At 37.6% G+C, this 19247-nt stretch overlaps 3 protein-coding genes and 1 long non-coding RNA gene across 7 annotated transcripts; 1 reads left to right on the top strand and 3 right to left on the bottom strand.

The window, feature by feature from the left end:
- Positions 1-14: 14 nt before the first annotated feature.
- LOC125972455 (uncharacterized) lies at positions 15-10141 on the top strand. Its single transcript, XR_007482816.2, has 3 exons — positions 15-219; positions 7891-8030; positions 9214-10141. It is a non-coding gene; the product is annotated as an uncharacterized lncRNA (long non-coding RNA).
- On the bottom strand, positions 1699-7950 carry LOC125972454 (transcription factor 7-like). 2 transcript variants are annotated; one of them, XM_049726142.2, is made up of 8 exons: positions 7797-7950; positions 6240-6317; positions 6050-6167; positions 3223-3284; positions 3063-3140; positions 2462-2621; positions 2234-2341; positions 1699-2162 (listed from the first exon to the last, which is right to left on the bottom strand). In XM_049726142.2, exons 2-8 carry the CDS (start codon positions 6311-6313, stop codon positions 2127-2129), a joined length of 636 nt encoding a protein of 211 aa, XP_049582099.1. In that variant the 5' UTR covers positions 6314-6317; positions 7797-7950; the 3' UTR covers positions 1699-2126. The 2 variants fall into 2 exon arrangements, with proteins under 2 accessions (XP_049582099.1, XP_049582098.1); XM_049726141.2 differs by having other exon boundaries at positions 6050-6317.
- On the bottom strand, positions 10044-13885 carry LOC125972453 (transcription factor 7-like 1-B). 2 transcript variants are annotated; one of them, XM_049726138.1, is made up of 8 exons: positions 13736-13885; positions 12923-13208; positions 12751-12812; positions 12602-12676; positions 11717-11876; positions 10740-10847; positions 10615-10669; positions 10044-10385 (listed from the first exon to the last, which is right to left on the bottom strand). In XM_049726138.1, exons 2-8 carry the CDS (start codon positions 13196-13198, stop codon positions 10258-10260), a joined length of 864 nt encoding a protein of 287 aa, XP_049582095.1. In that variant the 5' UTR covers positions 13199-13208; positions 13736-13885; the 3' UTR covers positions 10044-10257. The 2 variants fall into 2 exon arrangements, with proteins under 2 accessions (XP_049582095.1, XP_049582097.1); XM_049726140.1 differs by having other exon boundaries at positions 10044-10362.
- A 1138-nt stretch (positions 13886-15023) lies between these two features.
- On the bottom strand, positions 15024-18293 carry LOC125972452 (transcription factor 7-like 1-B). Of its 2 annotated transcripts, none has more exons than XM_049726136.2 (8): positions 18157-18293; positions 17445-17702; positions 17313-17374; positions 16858-16932; positions 16612-16756; positions 16138-16245; positions 16020-16071; positions 15024-15948 (listed from the first exon to the last, which is right to left on the bottom strand). In XM_049726136.2, exons 1-8 carry the CDS (start codon positions 18205-18207, stop codon positions 15725-15727), a joined length of 975 nt encoding a protein of 324 aa, XP_049582093.1. In that variant the 5' UTR covers positions 18208-18293; the 3' UTR covers positions 15024-15724. The 2 variants fall into 2 exon arrangements, with proteins under 2 accessions (XP_049582093.1, XP_049582094.1); XM_049726137.2 differs by having other exon boundaries at positions 15024-15945.
- Positions 18294-19247: the final 954 nt, after the last annotated feature.

The following is a 19247-nucleotide window of genomic DNA, read 5'->3' as shown; positions in this document are numbered from 1 at the left end:
ACACAGAGCGGGAGAGTTTTTGTGCTGGAAATTATATTGTGGCGATCATAAATTCCACTTTGAGGCGCTTCGGTTGAAAATCTTGAACCACTTATCTGTGGGTAATTATGAAAGATGGTTTCACCTGAGTTAACTCTGTAGAAAAAAAATAAACGACATATTTATATTTGTTATTAAAACAATTCAGGAGCGTGTTCCTGCATGTCTCCAACAGCAAAGGTAAGTGACAATTGATTAGCTCTGAACAACCTTTAAAACACTCACATGATTGTGAACTGCATCAACTTGGTACCGATAAGCAAAACAAAAAATAAATGCTGACAAAACAAAAACATCCTCAAAGCATTAAAAGCTCGCTTTAGCGTTAATAAAACATGAATGCCCTTATTTTGACGACAGTCCCAACTAAAACAAATGTTTCTTTTATTGCACCTGAAATAAGCGTAATCGGATTGTAACTGGAATAAGCACAAATAGGCAAATAAAAAATAAAATGGACATTTAAATAAACATTTTAATTGATTATTGGCATAGTATTTGAGAGCGCTTTAAACAACAAAATATTTGTCTCGGCAAGTAAACACATTTGTTCTCATCGTATTTTGAGAGTATTTTATTATTGTATGTATAGAAGCGAAACCCCCCACTCCTTTTCAAATGTGTTAATTATAGAGTCGAGCATCAAGGGAGAAATTAACTCAAGTTTAGTTTGAGAGTTGGACTGCAACTTCTCCCAAAATCAATTTTACGAGGAAATATGTGTGTGCCACTATAATTCTAACAGTGCATGGTGCACAATTACATTATTTGTATGTATTATTAATTTTAAAAATACTGACAAGTACGTTAAGGCCATTGCTTGCTGACACACGAAAAACTTTTGAGTCAATGCCGCTTCAGTATCCTTATTTACATATTGGTACAATTATGCAGTGGACACTTTGTAATAACCATATTAAACAACAGAGGGGGCCCTTGGCCTTGCAGAAGCAGCTCAAAGTTTTTAAATGTGCACTTATTGAAGAATGTCAAACCGCAAAGACAAAGTTGTCGACATGCTTTAGACTATACTACCCTCTAGTGGATGTTTTGTGTAATGTTTGTGGAACCTGAAGATAAAAAGCGCGGTCTGGTAATGTAGGATCGAAGTTGCGCGTTGCAAAAATTCAATATACGTTTGAGGTTTTCCACTGCTACCAACATTTTTCTATTGTCTTATAGGCGCGATGCACGTTTAATGAACATAAAATTTAAAACAATTACAAAACTACTAAGTAAAAGGCATGAAATATTGCATGCTGTATTGAAAATACATTTGGGAGTATTGATGTTTTTTTTAATTGAATAGGGGAAAAAGCTTGAGGATAATTTCTCATCGAGGGCGAAAGGACTGGTTCTGAACAACCACAAGGTTTCTATCAACCACCTACCCAATTATTTTTTCATTACCTGTCTGCAACCCACCCATAATCAATGCCTTACCCAAAATATGCTTCAGACAAACCAGCAGCGAATCATTAAAATAAAGCATATATTAAAAATGTAGCATTGCTTATCTGTAAGGGAAATGTATCAGCACGCGCGCAAGCAAGCACACACACGTATTAAACTCATCCCCATCAATCTAGCTGATGCTCCTGTTGCATCAGCTCTGTGATCTCCGAGACGTCCGAGACAAGAAATCAATAGGACAGTCGATCAGCTTTATTTACCTTCGTTTCCAGCTTTATTTACCTTCGTTTCCAGTAACAGAGGAAAGCAAAAATCCTACCTAAATTCCCGGTTATTCGCCAGTTAATAAATAGATCCTACAAATTGATGAGCTACTTCCTGCACAAGTAGCTCAGTCTCACGTAATCATGATTAATAAATACAAACATGCCCCTAAAGTCATCTTCTTAATGAAGCTATTCATTGCGTTTTACTCATTGCATTACAACACAAAACATTTGTCACCTATTTTGATGGATACAATAATGGTCTCTATGTATGGTTGCAAATGATCAATATTTGTAAATTTTCTGGATTGGCTGTGACAGACGCTCGTGTGCTTGATGACGTCCGTAACGAGGCCAGTTCAACACGGTCCACGTTTTTTGTTTTTCTCCACTTCAGGAGCCAGCATCTTAGTCCCTGATTCTTTTATTGTATCTCTTTTTTCCCTGCAAAAAAGCAAATGATTTTATATCATAAGCGGGGTCAATGTTTCATTCCAGCCTAGAGTCACACTTACATAGTTGTGGCGACAGGACCAGTCCGGATGCTGTTGAGCGTGAAGTCTTCTCTCTTCCTCAGCTTGCTCATAGTACTTGGCCTTCTCTTTATCGGGAAGCAAATGCCACTGCAGTTAAATAAATGATACATTTAGAGGGAAGCACAGAAAGAAATGTCAAAGAGGGATACTTTTCACTCATGCTGAGATCAACAATCAGAACAAATGTAAGCATTTGTTCACACTTACCATCTTTCCTAAAGTCTCGTTTATAACAGCTATATTTGTTGAGGACGACTTGGCCTTGACTGCTTGTCTATGTTCCTTCGAGAACAACATGAAGGCATTTAGAGGCTTCTTAACATATGTTTGCTCTGTAACTTGGTCCCCCACTTTTTTAGGTTTCTTCCTGAAATACAGAATTGGAGTGTCAGTTATCTGATATGAAGAATACTTATGATTTTAGACAAACGCAAAATTCTCAATAGGTGGACCTCTTTTGGGTGGGTCACATATTTTTCGATTTTTCAGATGTGCACTGAGGCTTACTAAGATCCCACATGGATCATAGAATATTGGGTAAGCGTCAAAAATTTCTTCAGCCGGTATGTCAAACTCATTTGGAATTGCATTTTAATAAATGTGTCATGTTGATATTTAAAAAAAAAAGCTTAATTGTTTACGTCTATAAAATAAGTGGTGATTTTGCAACAATAAAAAGATGCAGGTTTCACTATACGGGCTTGTAAATGTTTATTTGTTAAACTAACTCATGGTACAAAAATGCATTGAGATTCATTTATAAAAATAGCTTTTTTATTTCCTACTATTGTTTGTAAAATGCTCTTACTTTATCTTGGGAATGTTGGCAGGAAGGGGAGCAGCAATGTTAGGAGGAGCTGTAACTTTGTATAAAAGCTCACCATTCCTAAACAAAGACATAGCCACAGAGATTAATTCAACGTTTGTCTAAAGTTGCACGGACCGTTTCAATACTGCTCGGTACTTACAGTAATCCAACAGGACGCATATTCATTCCATTAGGGAGCAGCACCTCTGGTACAAAATTGGTCTGACGATGCAACAGATAAGACATGAATGTACATATATAAACTTAAGTCCTAGTAAAATATTGTATTCTAAATATGCATTGTCAAAATGTAAACTACCGTTCATAATTTTGGGGTCACTTACAAATATCTATTTTTAAAATAAAATCACTATATTTTCAATGGGGTTAACATTAATCAGGAATACACTATGTATTGTTAATGTGGTAAATAACTATTCAAGCTGCAAACATCTACATAGGTGCGAAAAGGTCCATTTCCAGCAACCATCCCTCCAGTGTTCTAATAGTCCAATTTTTTTGTTAATTGTGTTAGAAGACTAATGCATGATTAGAAAACCCTTTATGCAATTATGTCACTTTTCATGGAATACACTTAATTGTCTGGGTGACCCCAAACTTATTAACGGTAGTGTATAATTGTCACGATGTAGAATGTAAATTCAGCATGTACCCCTTCTGCATTAATTAAGTAACACTGCTTATAAGTGGAACATATGCGCTCAAATTCCTTCACGCAGAACACTACTTGCTTCTTGGATGTTAGCAAGACAACATTACTTTTAGCAGTAGTTATTGAACCTCAAACAAGTTGTCTGCCTTGCATACACGAGCCACTATTTTCAGTGAACATGAATCACGTCCTAAGCAACAGTTCTGCCATTGACAGCAGCTGAACCCCAATCTGCAGTTCATTCATTGAACGTGTCATGAATCACTCACATGCCTTGACAGACTCCCTTGGGTTGTGTGTTGCCCACACAAGTTAACAATTGTCTCTTTTCCTCTCATTATGTGTAGTTTGTTAAGATGATGAGGATGGAGCGTATATGTGTCTGTTGTTGAAGAGTATCCCCCACGAGTAGTCAACGTCGGAATGACTCAAGGTGAATGAATCACGAGTCATATTCACTTCGGTGTCAACCCTCTGAGTCAGTCTATGGAGATTCACCAGTAAGACACAAAAACAAAAAGTTCAGCACCTGGACAGCATGCTGAGGCTGAGCTCAACTGACCACACAAAGGAATTAATAAGTTAATGAAGTGCATTTACTTAAAAAGATGTGTTCATTTGAACAAAATGTTCATGAACTACAACAATACTAGCTGCATTGTAAAGCAGCAACTGTATGATTAGCGCTCAGTCCTTTTCTAATATTAGCTCAATAGTTAAAGTATATTATAATTTCCTAGGAACATTCTATAATTAAGTTATTATTTGGAATTTTAAACTTGCAGAGATTCCCTCAAGTGTAGCATAGCTAGAAAGATTTTCCTCCATTTTTTTAAGTCACCGCTGGTCGTGTGACGAATCATTAACATGATCCGTGTCTTTATGTCAACAAGTGTGATACATTATTAATAACAACATAACTACAGTATTTTATATGTTTATTTTATTATTTATTCAGGAAATAAAAATGTTGTATAGAACAAAAAAATGAAATCTAAATGCATAAATTGAACCCCAGTGAAAGGCTCAAGGGAAACAGTGTGAAGAGTGTACAGAATTAAATTGAAGACAACAGTGCTTCATGTAACATTTAGGAATACAATTTAATCAGCAACAAGTTTTGTTCTGAATCAGCGTTCAATTCAACTGTGGTGGCACCCCGTGGTGACGCACACGAGAAGGATAAGGAGGCACCAAGAAGAAATCTGATGTGATGCACTAAGTGCTGAACTGTAAATAGAGTCAATTAAACCCAGAAAGCAGAAATCGCCGTGATATCGTAGCAGCCCAGCTCAGCATTTGTAACAGCGACATTCCCAAAGGACATAAGTTGCTCATTTTGCAACTACTTTTGATGAAGCCTGCTTTGTCAACACCAACTACTGGTAGGCCTACCAGTTTGCATGTTCTCCCCGTGCCTGCACGGATAATGGATGGATGGTCGTTTTGGATTCAGATATGCTAACAATTTTGCCCACTGGCCTTCCTGTGTGGAGTTTGCACGTTCTCCCCGTGCCTCCGTGGTTTTACTCCATGTACTGTGGTTTCTTCTCACATTCTAAAAACAGGCCGATTGAACACTCTAAATTGCCCATAAGTGTGAATGTGAGTGCAGAATGGTTGTGCCCTGCGATTGGCTGGCAACCAGTTGGGTGTCCCCCGCCTACTGCCCCAAGTCCGCTGGGATAGGCAAAATGCAACTACAGGTATTCTCACTGTCGTAAAGAAATTGCAAACGCACCACACATGTTCTCAAATCACTGCACTGGTTACCTGTCAAAACAGGAATTGATTTCCAAATCTCCTCTTGGGTTTATAAAGCTTTACATGCTAAGTCCGACATTCTCATCAATTATGCTCCACAAAGAACGTTTCAATCAAGTGACAGTTGCTGTCTAATCATTTATTGAGGCTATTCTTCTTTCTTAGAAACATTAGGCAATGGAGGTAGCGTTCTCCGCCAATACCCATGGCATTTATTTCAAACAGCCTGCCGACATCCGTGACCACTTTCACAAACTTCCTCTTCACATCTGGTTTTGAGTAAATCATATGTACGTGTGATTTATGCTCACGTGTGTCCTGGACATGTACGGAGATGAGTATGTGATTGCCTTCTTTCTGTTTTGTAATCTAAAAGGTCTTTACAATTATGTCATATATATTTGGATTGCTTTTGGCCATTTAATGCACATTGAGTCTGCCTTGTGCATTAAGCGCATCTCCTAAAAAGATTGATTGGATTGATTTGACTGATTCATTGATTCATTGTGTGTGCTTGTGTTCTCCACCAATCAACGTCATGTTAGCTTACCTGGCCATGTATATGGGAAAGTGTCTCAATAGTCTGTGGAAGCGGCTGGAGATTCTGGTGAGTCATTGGTACAAAGTGCATGCTGGGAGCAGCCATCACCGGAGTTGGCTGTATATAACTGTTTTGTATGGGAACAAAGCCATTATGGTCCCTGTGCTGGCTGCTTACTGCCTGAGGGTTGGTGTTGTACCTTGGCCCATCAGGTCGTGATGGTTGAGCAGCATTTTGAGGAAGACATTTTGACGTGAAACCAGGCATTTCCATATCCCTGTGAAACCAAAATATGCACTCCCTTATTAAAAGCTCCTTTGACATTCACTTGAAGTTGCAAATGGATTGTGACAATCCTACAATTTTCACTTCTGACATGGATGAATGAAACTCATATTTATGTGTAATTTGTTGACTGGCAATAATTTACATGGACGTCTCGGTGCAATCAAATCGCAACATGTACCATTTGTTGTGTCACTAAGAACGGCTTGGATGTCATTCAAAAAGGCTTCTTTAGCACCATCACAGACATTGCTGGCACATCTTATTATTTCACATCTATCATAACGTCTTTACTGTAGACAGTTTGGCCCTACTATACCACTGTCCTAAAAAAAAATCCATATTGCCTACTAACTGTCAGTATTTAGACCACTTGCCATAAAACGACCAATATATCTATTGTCAAAGTATTATCAAATGGAATCAAATCATTTCGATTCAATTGTTCCGATACTGTGACACTGCAATGAATAAACAAGCTAAAATAAAAACAAGCCATCACAGTTGAGCTACATTGTAAATTGGAAATAGTCAACATCTAAGGCAGGTGAGTCTTAATGCAAACATTGCAACTCTAATGTTTTCTGCTTTTTAAAATGATTTCTTCTATTGAAATGCTCCCAAATCTGCAACAGGGGGATATCTTTTATGTCCTTTGATCATAAATATCATATCAAATCGACTTTCACAGCAAAAATATCAAATTCTAGTTTGTATATGAGCTCTGAAATGCAATCACTAACTTAAAACCTACCTCAGATGAGACTGTCAAAATGAAACTGGCTGATGTATAAATATAGCATTAAAAGCAACATTTTATTTTACTTTGATATAGAGATATGCTTTTGATGATCAGATATGTCCTTTGATCATAATTATCATATCAAATCGATTTTCACAGCAAAAATATCAAATTATAGTTTGTATATGAGCTCTGAAATGCAATCACTAACTTAAAACCTACCTCAGATGAGACTGTCAAAATGAAACTGGCTGATGTATAAATATAGCATTAAAAGCAACATTTTATTTTACTTTGATATAGAGATATGCTTTTGATGATCAGATACTGTTTTGCTGGAAGCAAAGCTAATCTTAACCACTTTGCCTATACACACGACCTCTCCCCTAAATGTTCCATTCAAAATTATTCTTGTTATTTGAAACCGTTGGGTAATCACTGACATTTATAACATTTAGTGGTTTGTTTTAGTGTTGCTTTATTGTTTCAGATTATTGCCAACATTAAGACTATTACAGGAATTCAGTAATGAGAGAACTATTTGGAGATGATGAAACTCAAGACGTTTAAATGAGAAATTTAAACTGCGTCGATAAACATCTGTCACATTTGACACATTTCAAAGTATAATTACTGATAATGAGTTAAAGCATTCATGTCATCCAATTAATACATGGACTGAATTTTCAATTCATTGTATAATGGTTTATGAATGTTAAGAGTACTTACTCAAGTTGTTCCCAGTAAAAGTTTGGTACGTTATTTCAACTGTCAGATGAGTTTGTCTTTTTTGCCTCCAAATCCATCTGCTGTTGTGTTGCAGAGAACCCGGAATGGCCACTGATATCGAACACTGTCAAACTAAGACTGCCGTCAAAGACTTCAAAGCAGCGAAGGCCTTTCGTGTGTGCACTTGGTATACTTTGAGACATCATGCACATGATGCTACAATTCTTTACATAAGTATGATGTGCCACTTTCAAATTTTTTTTTGTTGTTGTTGGCTGGGGTCAAAAGGTTGCTTGGTAAACTGGGGATGGTTGGATTCATTTGGCTTTAAATTTCAGGCATTGCTCTCATTTAGATGCCAGGAGAGACAGATTGTTGTTTTTCCCACGATTGAAAATAATTCTGTGACTCAATTAAAATATCTCGGAGCGTCTTTGGTGGGAATGTACAAAAGCTAAAGCATTAAAGCCTGCTTATCTTTCACCTTAGGTGAAATGAGTCAGACTTGATTGGTTCTGTCTCGACAGGTTGCCTGGACGATCAGTTTTGACTATGCAAGCAACCTATTACCGTAATTTCCGGACTATAAGCCGCACCGGACCATAAGCCGCACCAGCTAAAACTCAGGGATATTTTAGTTTTTTTTCTTACATAAGCCGCACCGGACTATACGCCGCACGTGCACATGAGTTTTTTACAAAGAAAGACAGTACACAGAAAGCCGTAAAAATTCATAAGTACGCCGCGCCGCCATTTAAGCCTGAGGGTTCAAAGTAACCTTCTGAATAAAATGCATTAAAAGTTCACATTCATTACAACTTGTTTTTGGTGAGCAAAATGTCAGAAGAATTGAATTTAAATGCTGATTGATTGGGTTTTAATACAATGCAGATGGTCCAAACAGCGCCACTGCTTTGTGTAATCTCTGAGTCACATAGCACAGTAAGAGACAGGGTTTAGAGCCCTTTGACGCAGGTCACCTAGCGTGCATTCCTACTAAAGCTCATAATAGCCACAAGCAACACAGCCCGAATAAGCAGCAGCCATAGTAGTGTTTCAAAATAGTATTTTTGTTGTTTTTTTTTCTTCAAGATACCGCACGACAGTGGTCCACAGCCTTTTTACGAGTGTATAAAAGTGATCAAATCATCACAAAAATCACAAAAAAAATCTTATATAAGCCGCACCTGACTATAAGCCGCAGGGTTCAAAATTTTGGAAAAAAGTCGCGGCTTATAGTCCGGAAATTACGGTAAATGCTTTTGATGAGCGTAGTGTCACAATCCGTTCAGAAATAATGGTTGCAGTCCAAAATGTAATTGTGAGGAGTCCGCACATTGTAGTACATCATGTTCTGTCTGATTTGTTTGTTGTTGCTGTTCTGTTTCTCACTTGTGCTTTGTCTTTTGTCCTTTAGGTGGTGCAGTGAGCTTTCATTCCCCTCTGTTCTTCTTCTTTGTGCTCTGGATTGATAGTGAATCACTCAACGAGTTCTCGTACTACTCTACTGTGATCTGTTCAGGGAACGCTGCGACATACAGGTACAAAAACTTCCAGCTGATTGGTCGATGCAGCAATTTGTGTCTGCAAGCCTCCCCAGATTTTTGTTTTGACCAATCACACACAAAAAAAGAAAATCGGACGGATAATATCGTCATTGGTATGCAACAGTTGCCCAGCTGGGAACATCATGGTGTTGTGTGTTAGTTGATGCTTTTTTATTGTCACCATGTAAATGAAGATTGTCTTGGGAAAATATTAGCTGATATCGTTGCAATTGTCGCAACTCTTTGTTTTGTCGGTGTCACAAACTCTGAAGATGAAAAAGGCAACTGAAAACACAACCAATGGCTATGCAAATGCAGTGAAAAATCGGAAATAGCGTCTGCGACACGATGTTTGAAAAAGTAGGGCACACACTCTCAGCTGCTTTCGTCGTGCATGATTTTACAAATAGATCCTCACTAAATCGTTTTGAAGTACTCGGTGGCTCAGGGACTCATCTGTTCTTTGTTCCTGTGCCCACAAACAGATTTGTGGTTTTGTGTTTTAGCTTTTTTTTTTTTTTTTTTTTTTTGTGGATTCCTTTTGATATGGATGAGGTTGCGCAATGGATCAATGCACAAAAATGTAATTTCTTGCAAGTTTAATACTCATATCTGTTTGCAAATATAGTTAATCCAGTGAATGATATGCAAAATTGTTGGGTGTCATGAATGTGAATAAAATAACCATTAGTCTGGAAACTTTGTGAATAAATAATTTAATGTGATTTGTCAATATATAAATTAATACTCTTGTAGCAAGCCTTTTTTCATACAAAAATAAAACTTTGGTTTCTACAATTTATGGCTGATAAGTTATCACTATACATCAACGATCTATGATTAAACAGCAAAAATACTTTACAAGAATAAAAAAAAAAAATGTGAGTGAGGTACTTGCTGCAACAATCTTGCATTTACGGTGGAGTTTTTTGTTCCGAAGAGAACTGTTCAGTTGTTGAATCCACTGACAAGGAAGCAGGGCTGTCTTCATCCTCACTGTCTACCGCTCCTGGTTCTTCCTGAAGTTCAGATGTCAATGTTGCTGCAGGTATTAAATATTCAGGGAACACATTAAATAGAAAACAGAAAAGGTTCACTATGGCAGTAAAAGTGCATAAAATATTTTGATTACACCTTCAATAAATGCACATTGACATTTTGGACACATTTCTTATCCCATCAATTTAATGTCATCCTTTAGCATAAATTGCTTTTGTATATTCTCTTGGCAGATCCAGTCACATTTAATTATATAATAAATATTGCCTTACCCTGCACACTGCCAGTGGTTAAGTCCCGAATTCTTTTATTGTACCTTTTTTTGCCCTATAGTTAGGGAGAAAAACACATGTAAGTCTATAAATAATATTGATGTATGCAAATGAGTCAAACCCACGTAGTTGTGACGACAGGACCAGTCTGGATGCTGTTGAGAGTGCAGTCGCTTCTCTTTTTCAGCCAGCTCATAGAATTTGGCTTTTTCCTCCTCTGGTAGCAAATGCCACTGTGTTGAACACATTTTGCAATTAACACATAATTCCAGCATAACCCATTCGGCCACATCTGAGTATGACATGTATTATTAACTCTGCGGTCATACACACAAATGAGAACATTTTAAGTCCATTTAAATCAGGGGTGCCTAATATTCCCAAGGGAAGGGACTGAACTATCTGAGGGCAGCATAACAGTAACCATGAGCAGGAAGCTTAAGGGAAAGCCGCAACCAAATAACTAAAGAGGGTGAGGCAGATGACAAATGGTTAGCTGAACGGCAAGAATAAGATCCAGTCTATTAACACTTCCTATATGCACCCTGCCAGTAATCAGATATGCCGCCGGCATGGTACCCCGGCCACTGGAAGAAATGCAAGCCACTGATATAGAGACAAGAAAGCTCCTTGTGATGCATGGTGGGTTCCACCCTAAGTCCAGCATCCTGAGGAGCGGAAAGAGGCAGGCTACAGACTAGTGAGAGTCGGGCACTATCCAGGAAGACACAACATGATGGCCACCAGGGATGATCTGCTTAGTGATTGCCTCAGGCAAGAGAAGCCCAAAAAGAAGAAGGAGCAAGATGGACAGTCATGGAAAGACAAGCCCCTGCATTGCAAGTAGCAAATTAAAGTGACTGATATTGAGAAGAAAACAAACCAGAGTCTAAAAATTCTGGTAGAGGACCTGACCTTTAAGGAGATACCGCTGATATGGGCAAGGAAACGATTTTATACAAAGTATGTTTGCGTAGCTAGATCATTTTGGGCTGGTCATTTAAAAAGTAGCTTCAAAGGCAAAAGAAGTGTGGCCACCCCTGATTTAAATGCTAAATCTTATTACTATTTTAAGAACATTGCATATTTGTGTAACACTTACCATCTTTCCTAAGGTTTCATTTATAACAGCAATATTGGTTGAGGCAGACCTGTCCTTCACCGCTTGCCGATGTTCTTTTGAGAACAACATGAAGGCATTTAGTGGCTTTTTGACGTACGTTTGCTCTGTGTATTGGTCGTCTACTTTTTTTGGTTTCTTCCTAAAATAGAACATACCAATTTCAGTTTATGATGCCATAATGAGATAAAGTCAACATGTTCTACTTCCACAAATACAACCTAAACCTTTTAATGTTTTTTTTTTTTTTTTTTTAATGTGGCCTTTTTCAAACAGTGCCATTGCTTTTCTGTCATTCTGTAATGTAAAGTAACACACAAAGCTGGCCATTGTTTTCCTCTCATTCTGTAGGGCAGGGGTGTCAAACTCATTTTTTTCGCGGGCCACATTGTAGTCATAGCTTCTTTCCGAGGGCCATTATGACTGTCAATCCAAATAAATGTATGAGCACCTGATATTGTATACAGTAAACGCTACAAAACAAACTGACAAATAACACGTTTTCAAATCAGACGAGTAAACACTGGTCAAATATTTAAAAAAAAGATATTAAAAGTGAAGACAATTTGTAATTCTAGTAATGACACACGAATTCGATGCACAATTTGTCTTTGCGGGCCACATAAAATGATATGGGGGGCCGTATCTGGCCCCCGGGCCTTGAGTTTGACACCTGTGCTGTAGGGGATATTCAAAATACAAATCCTAAAGTGCCACATTTTTTCCCCCCCAAGTTGGTTAAAGAGCCATATATCAAAGTTGGTTCGGTAATACGATAATACTGTAATATTTAAAACAAAACATTCTTTTTTGGAAAAGATATTTGCACCAAGCAGTAAAACAACAAATGTAAATGCAAGATCTTACTTTGGCTTGGTGACGGTGGGCGGCGGAGGAGCAGTAAAGTTCGCAGTTGTGACTTTGTACAACAACTCTCCATTCCTTCACAAATTCACAAAATAAGCGTGTTAAGTTACAATATTTCAGTGGTGGGAATGTAAATCTGCATTACTTACAGTAATCCAACCGGACACATTTTCATGCCATTAGGCAACTTAACCTCTGGTACAAAATTCGTCTAGAAACATACGGAAAGAAATGCAACTGTTTTAATGGAACAATAACAAAACTGCAAGTGGGATAGTTTTCCTTCCTCCATCCAAGTCTCTTAAAACTGTGTAATTTTACCTGTCCAGGAATGTGTGGACGAGTCTCAATGTTCTGTGGAAGAGGTTGAATATTCTGATGGCTCATTGGCACAAAATGCATGCTTGGCGGAGCCATTAATGGATTTGGCTGCAGAAAACTGTTCTGTAGAGGTACATAACTATTTTGGATGGGAATAAAGCTATTAAAACCTCTGCTCGGGCCTATTGGCCGAGGGTTTGTGTTGTAAACTTGGGTCGCAGTTCGAGATGGTAGAGCGTTGTTTGGAGGTAAACGGTTGGAGGTAAAGCCTGACATGTCCTTATCGCTGTAAAAAAAAAAAAAAAAAAAAAAGACAACCCAATTTGTTATATACAATTAAAAGCTTTAGATCATTCATACACAGTGCTTGTGTGATATTTTAGCAGGGATTATTTGGCTCTTGTGACACATATTGAGAGGGAGATGATTTTCTGTTGGCAATAACACACAATAATATCATCATTTATATTGTAGTTGACTGAATTAATGTTTGTTTGAGATGATTGCATTTATTATTATGTCAGCAAATGTTAATATTACATACTCAGTGAATTGGGTAACAAATCGAACAATTTGTTCTATTGAGAACTATTGTTATTCATTTATTCACTTATTTATTTATTTATTTATTTGTTTATTTATTTATTTATTTGAATAGGAATGATGAACATCAGTATAAAAACAAATTCATGCCAGATTATAGCGACAAAGCTAGTTTTCATCCGTAGTGCCGAGACAGGCCAATACATAATAAAATGCTGGCAAAATTTCTTGAGGTACTTACTCAGGTCATTCCCAATGTAAGATACGTACCTTGCTTAAATATATTGACAAGATGGTGATGGACTTTTACTTTTCTGGACTTGTATTGTTCGTATGACTTGTTTAACGTTTGGATGCACTCTGTATCACACATTGCAGAGCACGCTGTACATTCAACACACGCTGACACAGCTGTGATGTCAGAGACATCAAAACAGATTTGGTCTTTTATGTGACTTTTGGGATGCTTTAGGGCATCACCTTGCACGATGATGAATTTGACGCATCACTTTACATGATTATGTGAATGATCATACACAACTTTGCATGATGATTTACATGATGCAGAACATGGTGCTTCAGTTTTGGGAGTTCCCTGAAACAGTGAGGGCCTCCTCCAGCAATAAGGCTTGACAGCTTGTTGCTTCATTACTCAGTCTTTCTAAAAGATTGGATTGTTAAAAAAATGGATCCTTGGTCTGCAGAGGAGTTTCATTTCTATGCTGATGACTTAAACTTAATTTGCATGTAAGTTTTAACGCGCCATATCAAAATAGCCAACACTAGCACATTTAAAATCAGTAAATATTTGTATACCAAGGACCACCTATACATGCTAATTAACCTAAATCAAGGTGAGTGGATGTGGATGATACCAAACCCTTCTTCCCTGCCATGTGTCACTTCAAAATGGCTTCTGTGTACTTTATATTTGGTTCTTCAACCATTTTACCACTAGGAGTCACTACAATCACATCTATTGTAATTGTGGGGCCAGCATCAGGGCACGGAGAGTTTTGCTTATTTTTGCAGATGCAGGAGAAGTGAAGGAACCATCAAGGACCTCTTACCTGGTCAATCCCAAGAAGACTTGCAATTAAGACAGAAAAACTTATCGTACAGTGTTTTGATCGTATGAAAGGGTTCAGTAGACATTAAGTGAGAGTTCTTAATAGTTTTGCTTTCCCGGTTGCTCAGAAATCGAAGATTCTATTCATCTCACAGAGTATAATCAATAAATGATTGTCCAAGTCAACAGTTGAGGATTGCTTTTCATTGCTTTATCCAGGCCTCAGAGGCGAAGAAGAGTAATCACAGATGAGCCAGACAGGCGCTTTGTTGGGTTGTTCTTCAGTCGTGTTTTGCCTCTGCATCTCCGGGCTGAGACGGTATCGGCATTTTTCTGGAGATGGTCAGAAATCGGAAATGATAGGCAACTTTTTTCCTAAATAGTTGATGCAAATGAAACTGAGCAAAATTTCTCAAGCCATCAACCATTAGTATATAAAGTGATTTATTTGATTTTTTTCAGGAATTAAAAAACTTAAAAATACACTGCTCCATAGTATTCCGCACAAATTTTAAGACATTTTGTAGGTCGTGAAGAATTTAAAATACTAATTATTTGAACTTGCACCATTAGGAAGTCATATTTACAAAAATCAAAGCTATCTAAATTAAAAAAAACATCTTAACAGCTCAAGTTAGATAGCAGGTTGCCAATTCTTTCATTTTTGTGGATTCTCTACTTGATTTTGTTGGCAGTACATGACAAAAGCCTCCAAGAGTTTGAACTTAAACTGCCTGAAAAATTCAAACCTTCAAATTTACACAATCAATTCACACTGCAGGGGTAAATGCCGTATTTTCGCAAAACCTCCTAATTCAAAACTGAAAGATTACTTTTTGCTTTTTTCAAATCACATTGTTTAGGCATTGAAAGGCTCAAGTCTAGAAGCACCGTCATTGCCCAAACACTTCTGAACTTAAGTGCATTAATGTAATGCCAACATGTCAGAACAGGCTGTCTTCCCTTCCAGCATTTAAAAGAAGATCGAAAATAAACACATTCCATCTGCAAGATTCTTAATCATGTATAAAAATTGAAGACTTTCAACTGTGCATATATGTATTTCGGAGAAAGTTCAGAGGCCGGATTTTTTACGTGCTGCAAGTCAGTCTGTTGTCTTCCATTGCATCGGAATCCTCCCAATGTTTGCTAAAGGAACAATGTGCACAATTAAAGTCCATCCAAAAAAATCAACAGTCCGGAAGGAACCTTGACGATGAATGCTTGGGCGATCGAGACGGAGCGTGGCTAATCATCTGATTCAAGCTGGGTGGCTGTTTAAGGTATATTTGGGAAATGTGCTCTTCCAAGGAAAGTTCAACTGTTGTTGAACTCAGCGACAAGGAGTCAGGGTCATCCTCAAAATCTGTCTCGGCTTGTCCACTTCCTTCCTCGACTTCTGGCACCAGGGCTGCTATAGATACCAAAATATGGCTTATTCACTTATTTTTCATAGATAATTAATTAAACATACACATTTCTTACCCTGCACACTGTTGGCATCTGGCTCCATATGATCACACTCCTCCTTTTTTCCCTAAATAAAAAAAAAGGAAATATTAACCAATTTTATTTATAGGAAATAGCAATAAGTCCCACTTACATAGTTGTGCCTCCAGGACCAGTCTGGATGCTGCTGTGAATGAAGTCGCTTCACTTTGTCAGCCAGCTCGTAATATTTAGCTTTTTCTTCCTGAGGTAGCAAATGCCACTATGTATGGACAATAAAATATTAGCATAGAAATGTAAATTTTGTAGCGCATGAGTTTCTAACTACATGATTTAAAATGCCTCTGATGATCCCAAATGAATTTCTGATGTGTTCCAACACTAGCCCCTTTCTTTCTAGGAGCAACCTGATTTTTTGGCTGACACGAACTGTTATTTGGAGCTTTACATAATTTCCTCCACATTGACAAAGGCAGTCCTTGTTCCAACTGTTACCACTACACTGTACTGACTTTTCTGGTTTTCTTTTGGTGATACGTAGTTTTATATTGACGTCAAACACATCTTTTGGAATTATGCCCAAAAGTAGTATTTTTTTATACACTTTATTGACAGCGGTTGTGCTTACCATTCTTCCGAGGATCTTGTTTATATCTGCACTGTTTCTTAGGTGAGAATGGTGCCTAACAGCTTGTCGATGTTCCTTCATGAACAACATAAATGCATTTGGGGGCTTCTTGACATACGTCTGATCTGTTTTTTTGTTTATCTTCCTAAAATTGGAGGAAAAAGAAATCATTGATTATTGTTTCTTTTCATACATATATGCATCACTGTAAATATCTATACTTCTGTATTTTAAAAAAAATCTTACTTAATCCTCGGAATGGTGGGTGGGAGAGGAGCAGCATAGTTTGGAGCTGTAACTTTATACAACAGCTCTCCATTCCTGAATAGTAAACAGAAACACATTACTATTATTAGATATTACCTAGTTCACTTTTGAATATGGTTAACAAACAACATGTATATTAAATATGGGAAAATACCTAATGTTAATTTTATGTTTATTGCTTTTTACATGGAGTGCAAAGATTTGCCTGTTACTCGGCAGCATGTTACAGCAGATCCACAAATTTTTTTCCTACATTTGTATTTTTTTATCACTTATTGTTTATGTGTTATGTTCCTCTCTCTCCTCTAATAACAACTTTACATGTTGGACCGTGAAATTTAAGCCTTCATTAAAACCTGTACAACGTAACCATTGCTAAAATAACAAAATGATGAATTTTTAATTTACAGATAGTGTCACCTGTTATTACTTACAATAATCCAACAGGACGCATGTTCATGCCATTAGGTAGCATCACCTCTGGTACGAAGTTTGTCTGGAAGTGGAAAAAAAGAAAACGGGCAGTGCATGACGAAATATATTAGTAGATGTGCGTTTCAACCTACCTGATCAAACACTTGAGCAAGTGTCTCTGTGTTCTGGGGATGAGGTTGCACATTCTGATGACTCATTGGTACAAACTGCATTCTGGCCGTCGCCATCATTGAACTCGCTTGCATGTAACAGTTTTGTATAGGAATGAACCCATTGAACCCCCTGCTCTGGCTGGCAACCTGCTGATGATTGGTGCTGTACCTTGACCCAGCAGGCTGAGCAGGATTTGGAGGTAGACCTTTGGATGTGAAACCTGACATTTCCATTTTCTGTAACACGAAAACCCCCCATTTTGTTAAATTGACCTGAATACTATTTACGTGAACCACAACACCATCAGTGACTCATATTATAATAGAGGTCACCAACTCTGGTCCTCAAGAGCCCCTATCTTGCATGTTTTTAAACGTTTCCCTTCTCCAACACTCCTAATTCAAATGATCCAAATCATTTGCTGGTGATCATTTTGTATGTTTGAGAAGGGAAACATTTAAATTATGCAGGATGGCTGCCCTCCAGAACTGGCTTGGTGATCTCTTCACCATGTCAAATTAAATCAAAATTTTCATTCACAAAAATGCAACTCAAAATGCAATTAAAATCCTCTGCAATTAAAACATTCAAAATAAAAAAAATAAAAGAAAGAAGCCCCCTCCTCTCTAACAAAACAATATATACAAGCCCACAACTACATAATTCCCCATGATTGCTTTCGTATCTTACGATTATGTTCACTGAAGGTTGAGGTTGTTTTTCTTGTCTGTGTGTATTCATATGATTAGTAGCATCTCAAGTCGGGGATACTTGACGTCTATATTCATCACACTCACACCCTAAATGCAACAAATGCTGACACAGCTTTGTGGTCAAAGAATTCAAAGCATTGTTGACCTTTCATGTGTGTTTGGGGGTGCTTTGGCACATCACTTTATATGATGATGTACACAACATGAATTCACTTTACATGATGACATAAATTTGATTCATCACTTCACATTACATGATGCCGTGCTTAAAAACCAAACGTCTCACCTGGTCTTAGCTAAAATAAGCTTTAGTCTCCAGAATGTTGAAGAGTCTTGTATAAATGCAAATTCTTCAATAATGCCACAAAAAAATTCACCTTTACATGTACGACAATAATTTGAAATGCATCTCACAAGCTCTGCAGAGATGAAGACACGGCAATGAATAACAATCCAAACCTAACCCATTATGGTAAGTTAACATTTTTTTGTCATATATTGCATTGTAAGCATAGGATGGTTCAGTAGACCATAGGTGTCAAACCTAAACCCCAGGGACCAGATCCGGCCCGCCCTATCACTTTATGTGGCCCGCAAAGGCGAATCATATGGGACGACTCAATGTTTAAAATATAAAAACTGTAAATTGTCTTCCTTTTAATAACAGTGACATGTTGCAAGGATTTTATTTTTGCAATCCCACTATCAAATTAGAAATTTGTTGAACTTTTTTTTTTACCAGAATCTCTTGTGTGTATGTCTGTGTGCAATATCAGGGGGCATCCATTTCTATATAAGTCGTTAAGGGAAACCACAACCACAATGTGCCCCGCAACAAAAATGAGTTTGACACCCCTGGTCGAGACTCTCACTTGCAAACAATATACTGTTTATTGTACATTATTATTTACACATTAAAATTGAGCAAATACACATGACTTTTACTTCAGTTTGGAATTAAGACCACAAGGTGACAGTGTTTCTCTGCAACCGCTTCCTCTACCCTTCCACTGTTTCAAATAGCGAGTGAATTTCGAGTGCATAATAATGACATAATGAGTACATACA

Source organism: Syngnathus scovelli, chromosome 7 (genome assembly GCF_024217435.2).
Source record: "Syngnathus scovelli strain Florida chromosome 7, RoL_Ssco_1.2, whole genome shotgun sequence".
Classification (NCBI taxonomy): domain Eukaryota; kingdom Metazoa; phylum Chordata; class Actinopteri; order Syngnathiformes; family Syngnathidae; genus Syngnathus; species Syngnathus scovelli.
This window is presented reverse-complemented; position numbering and strand designations above follow the sequence as displayed.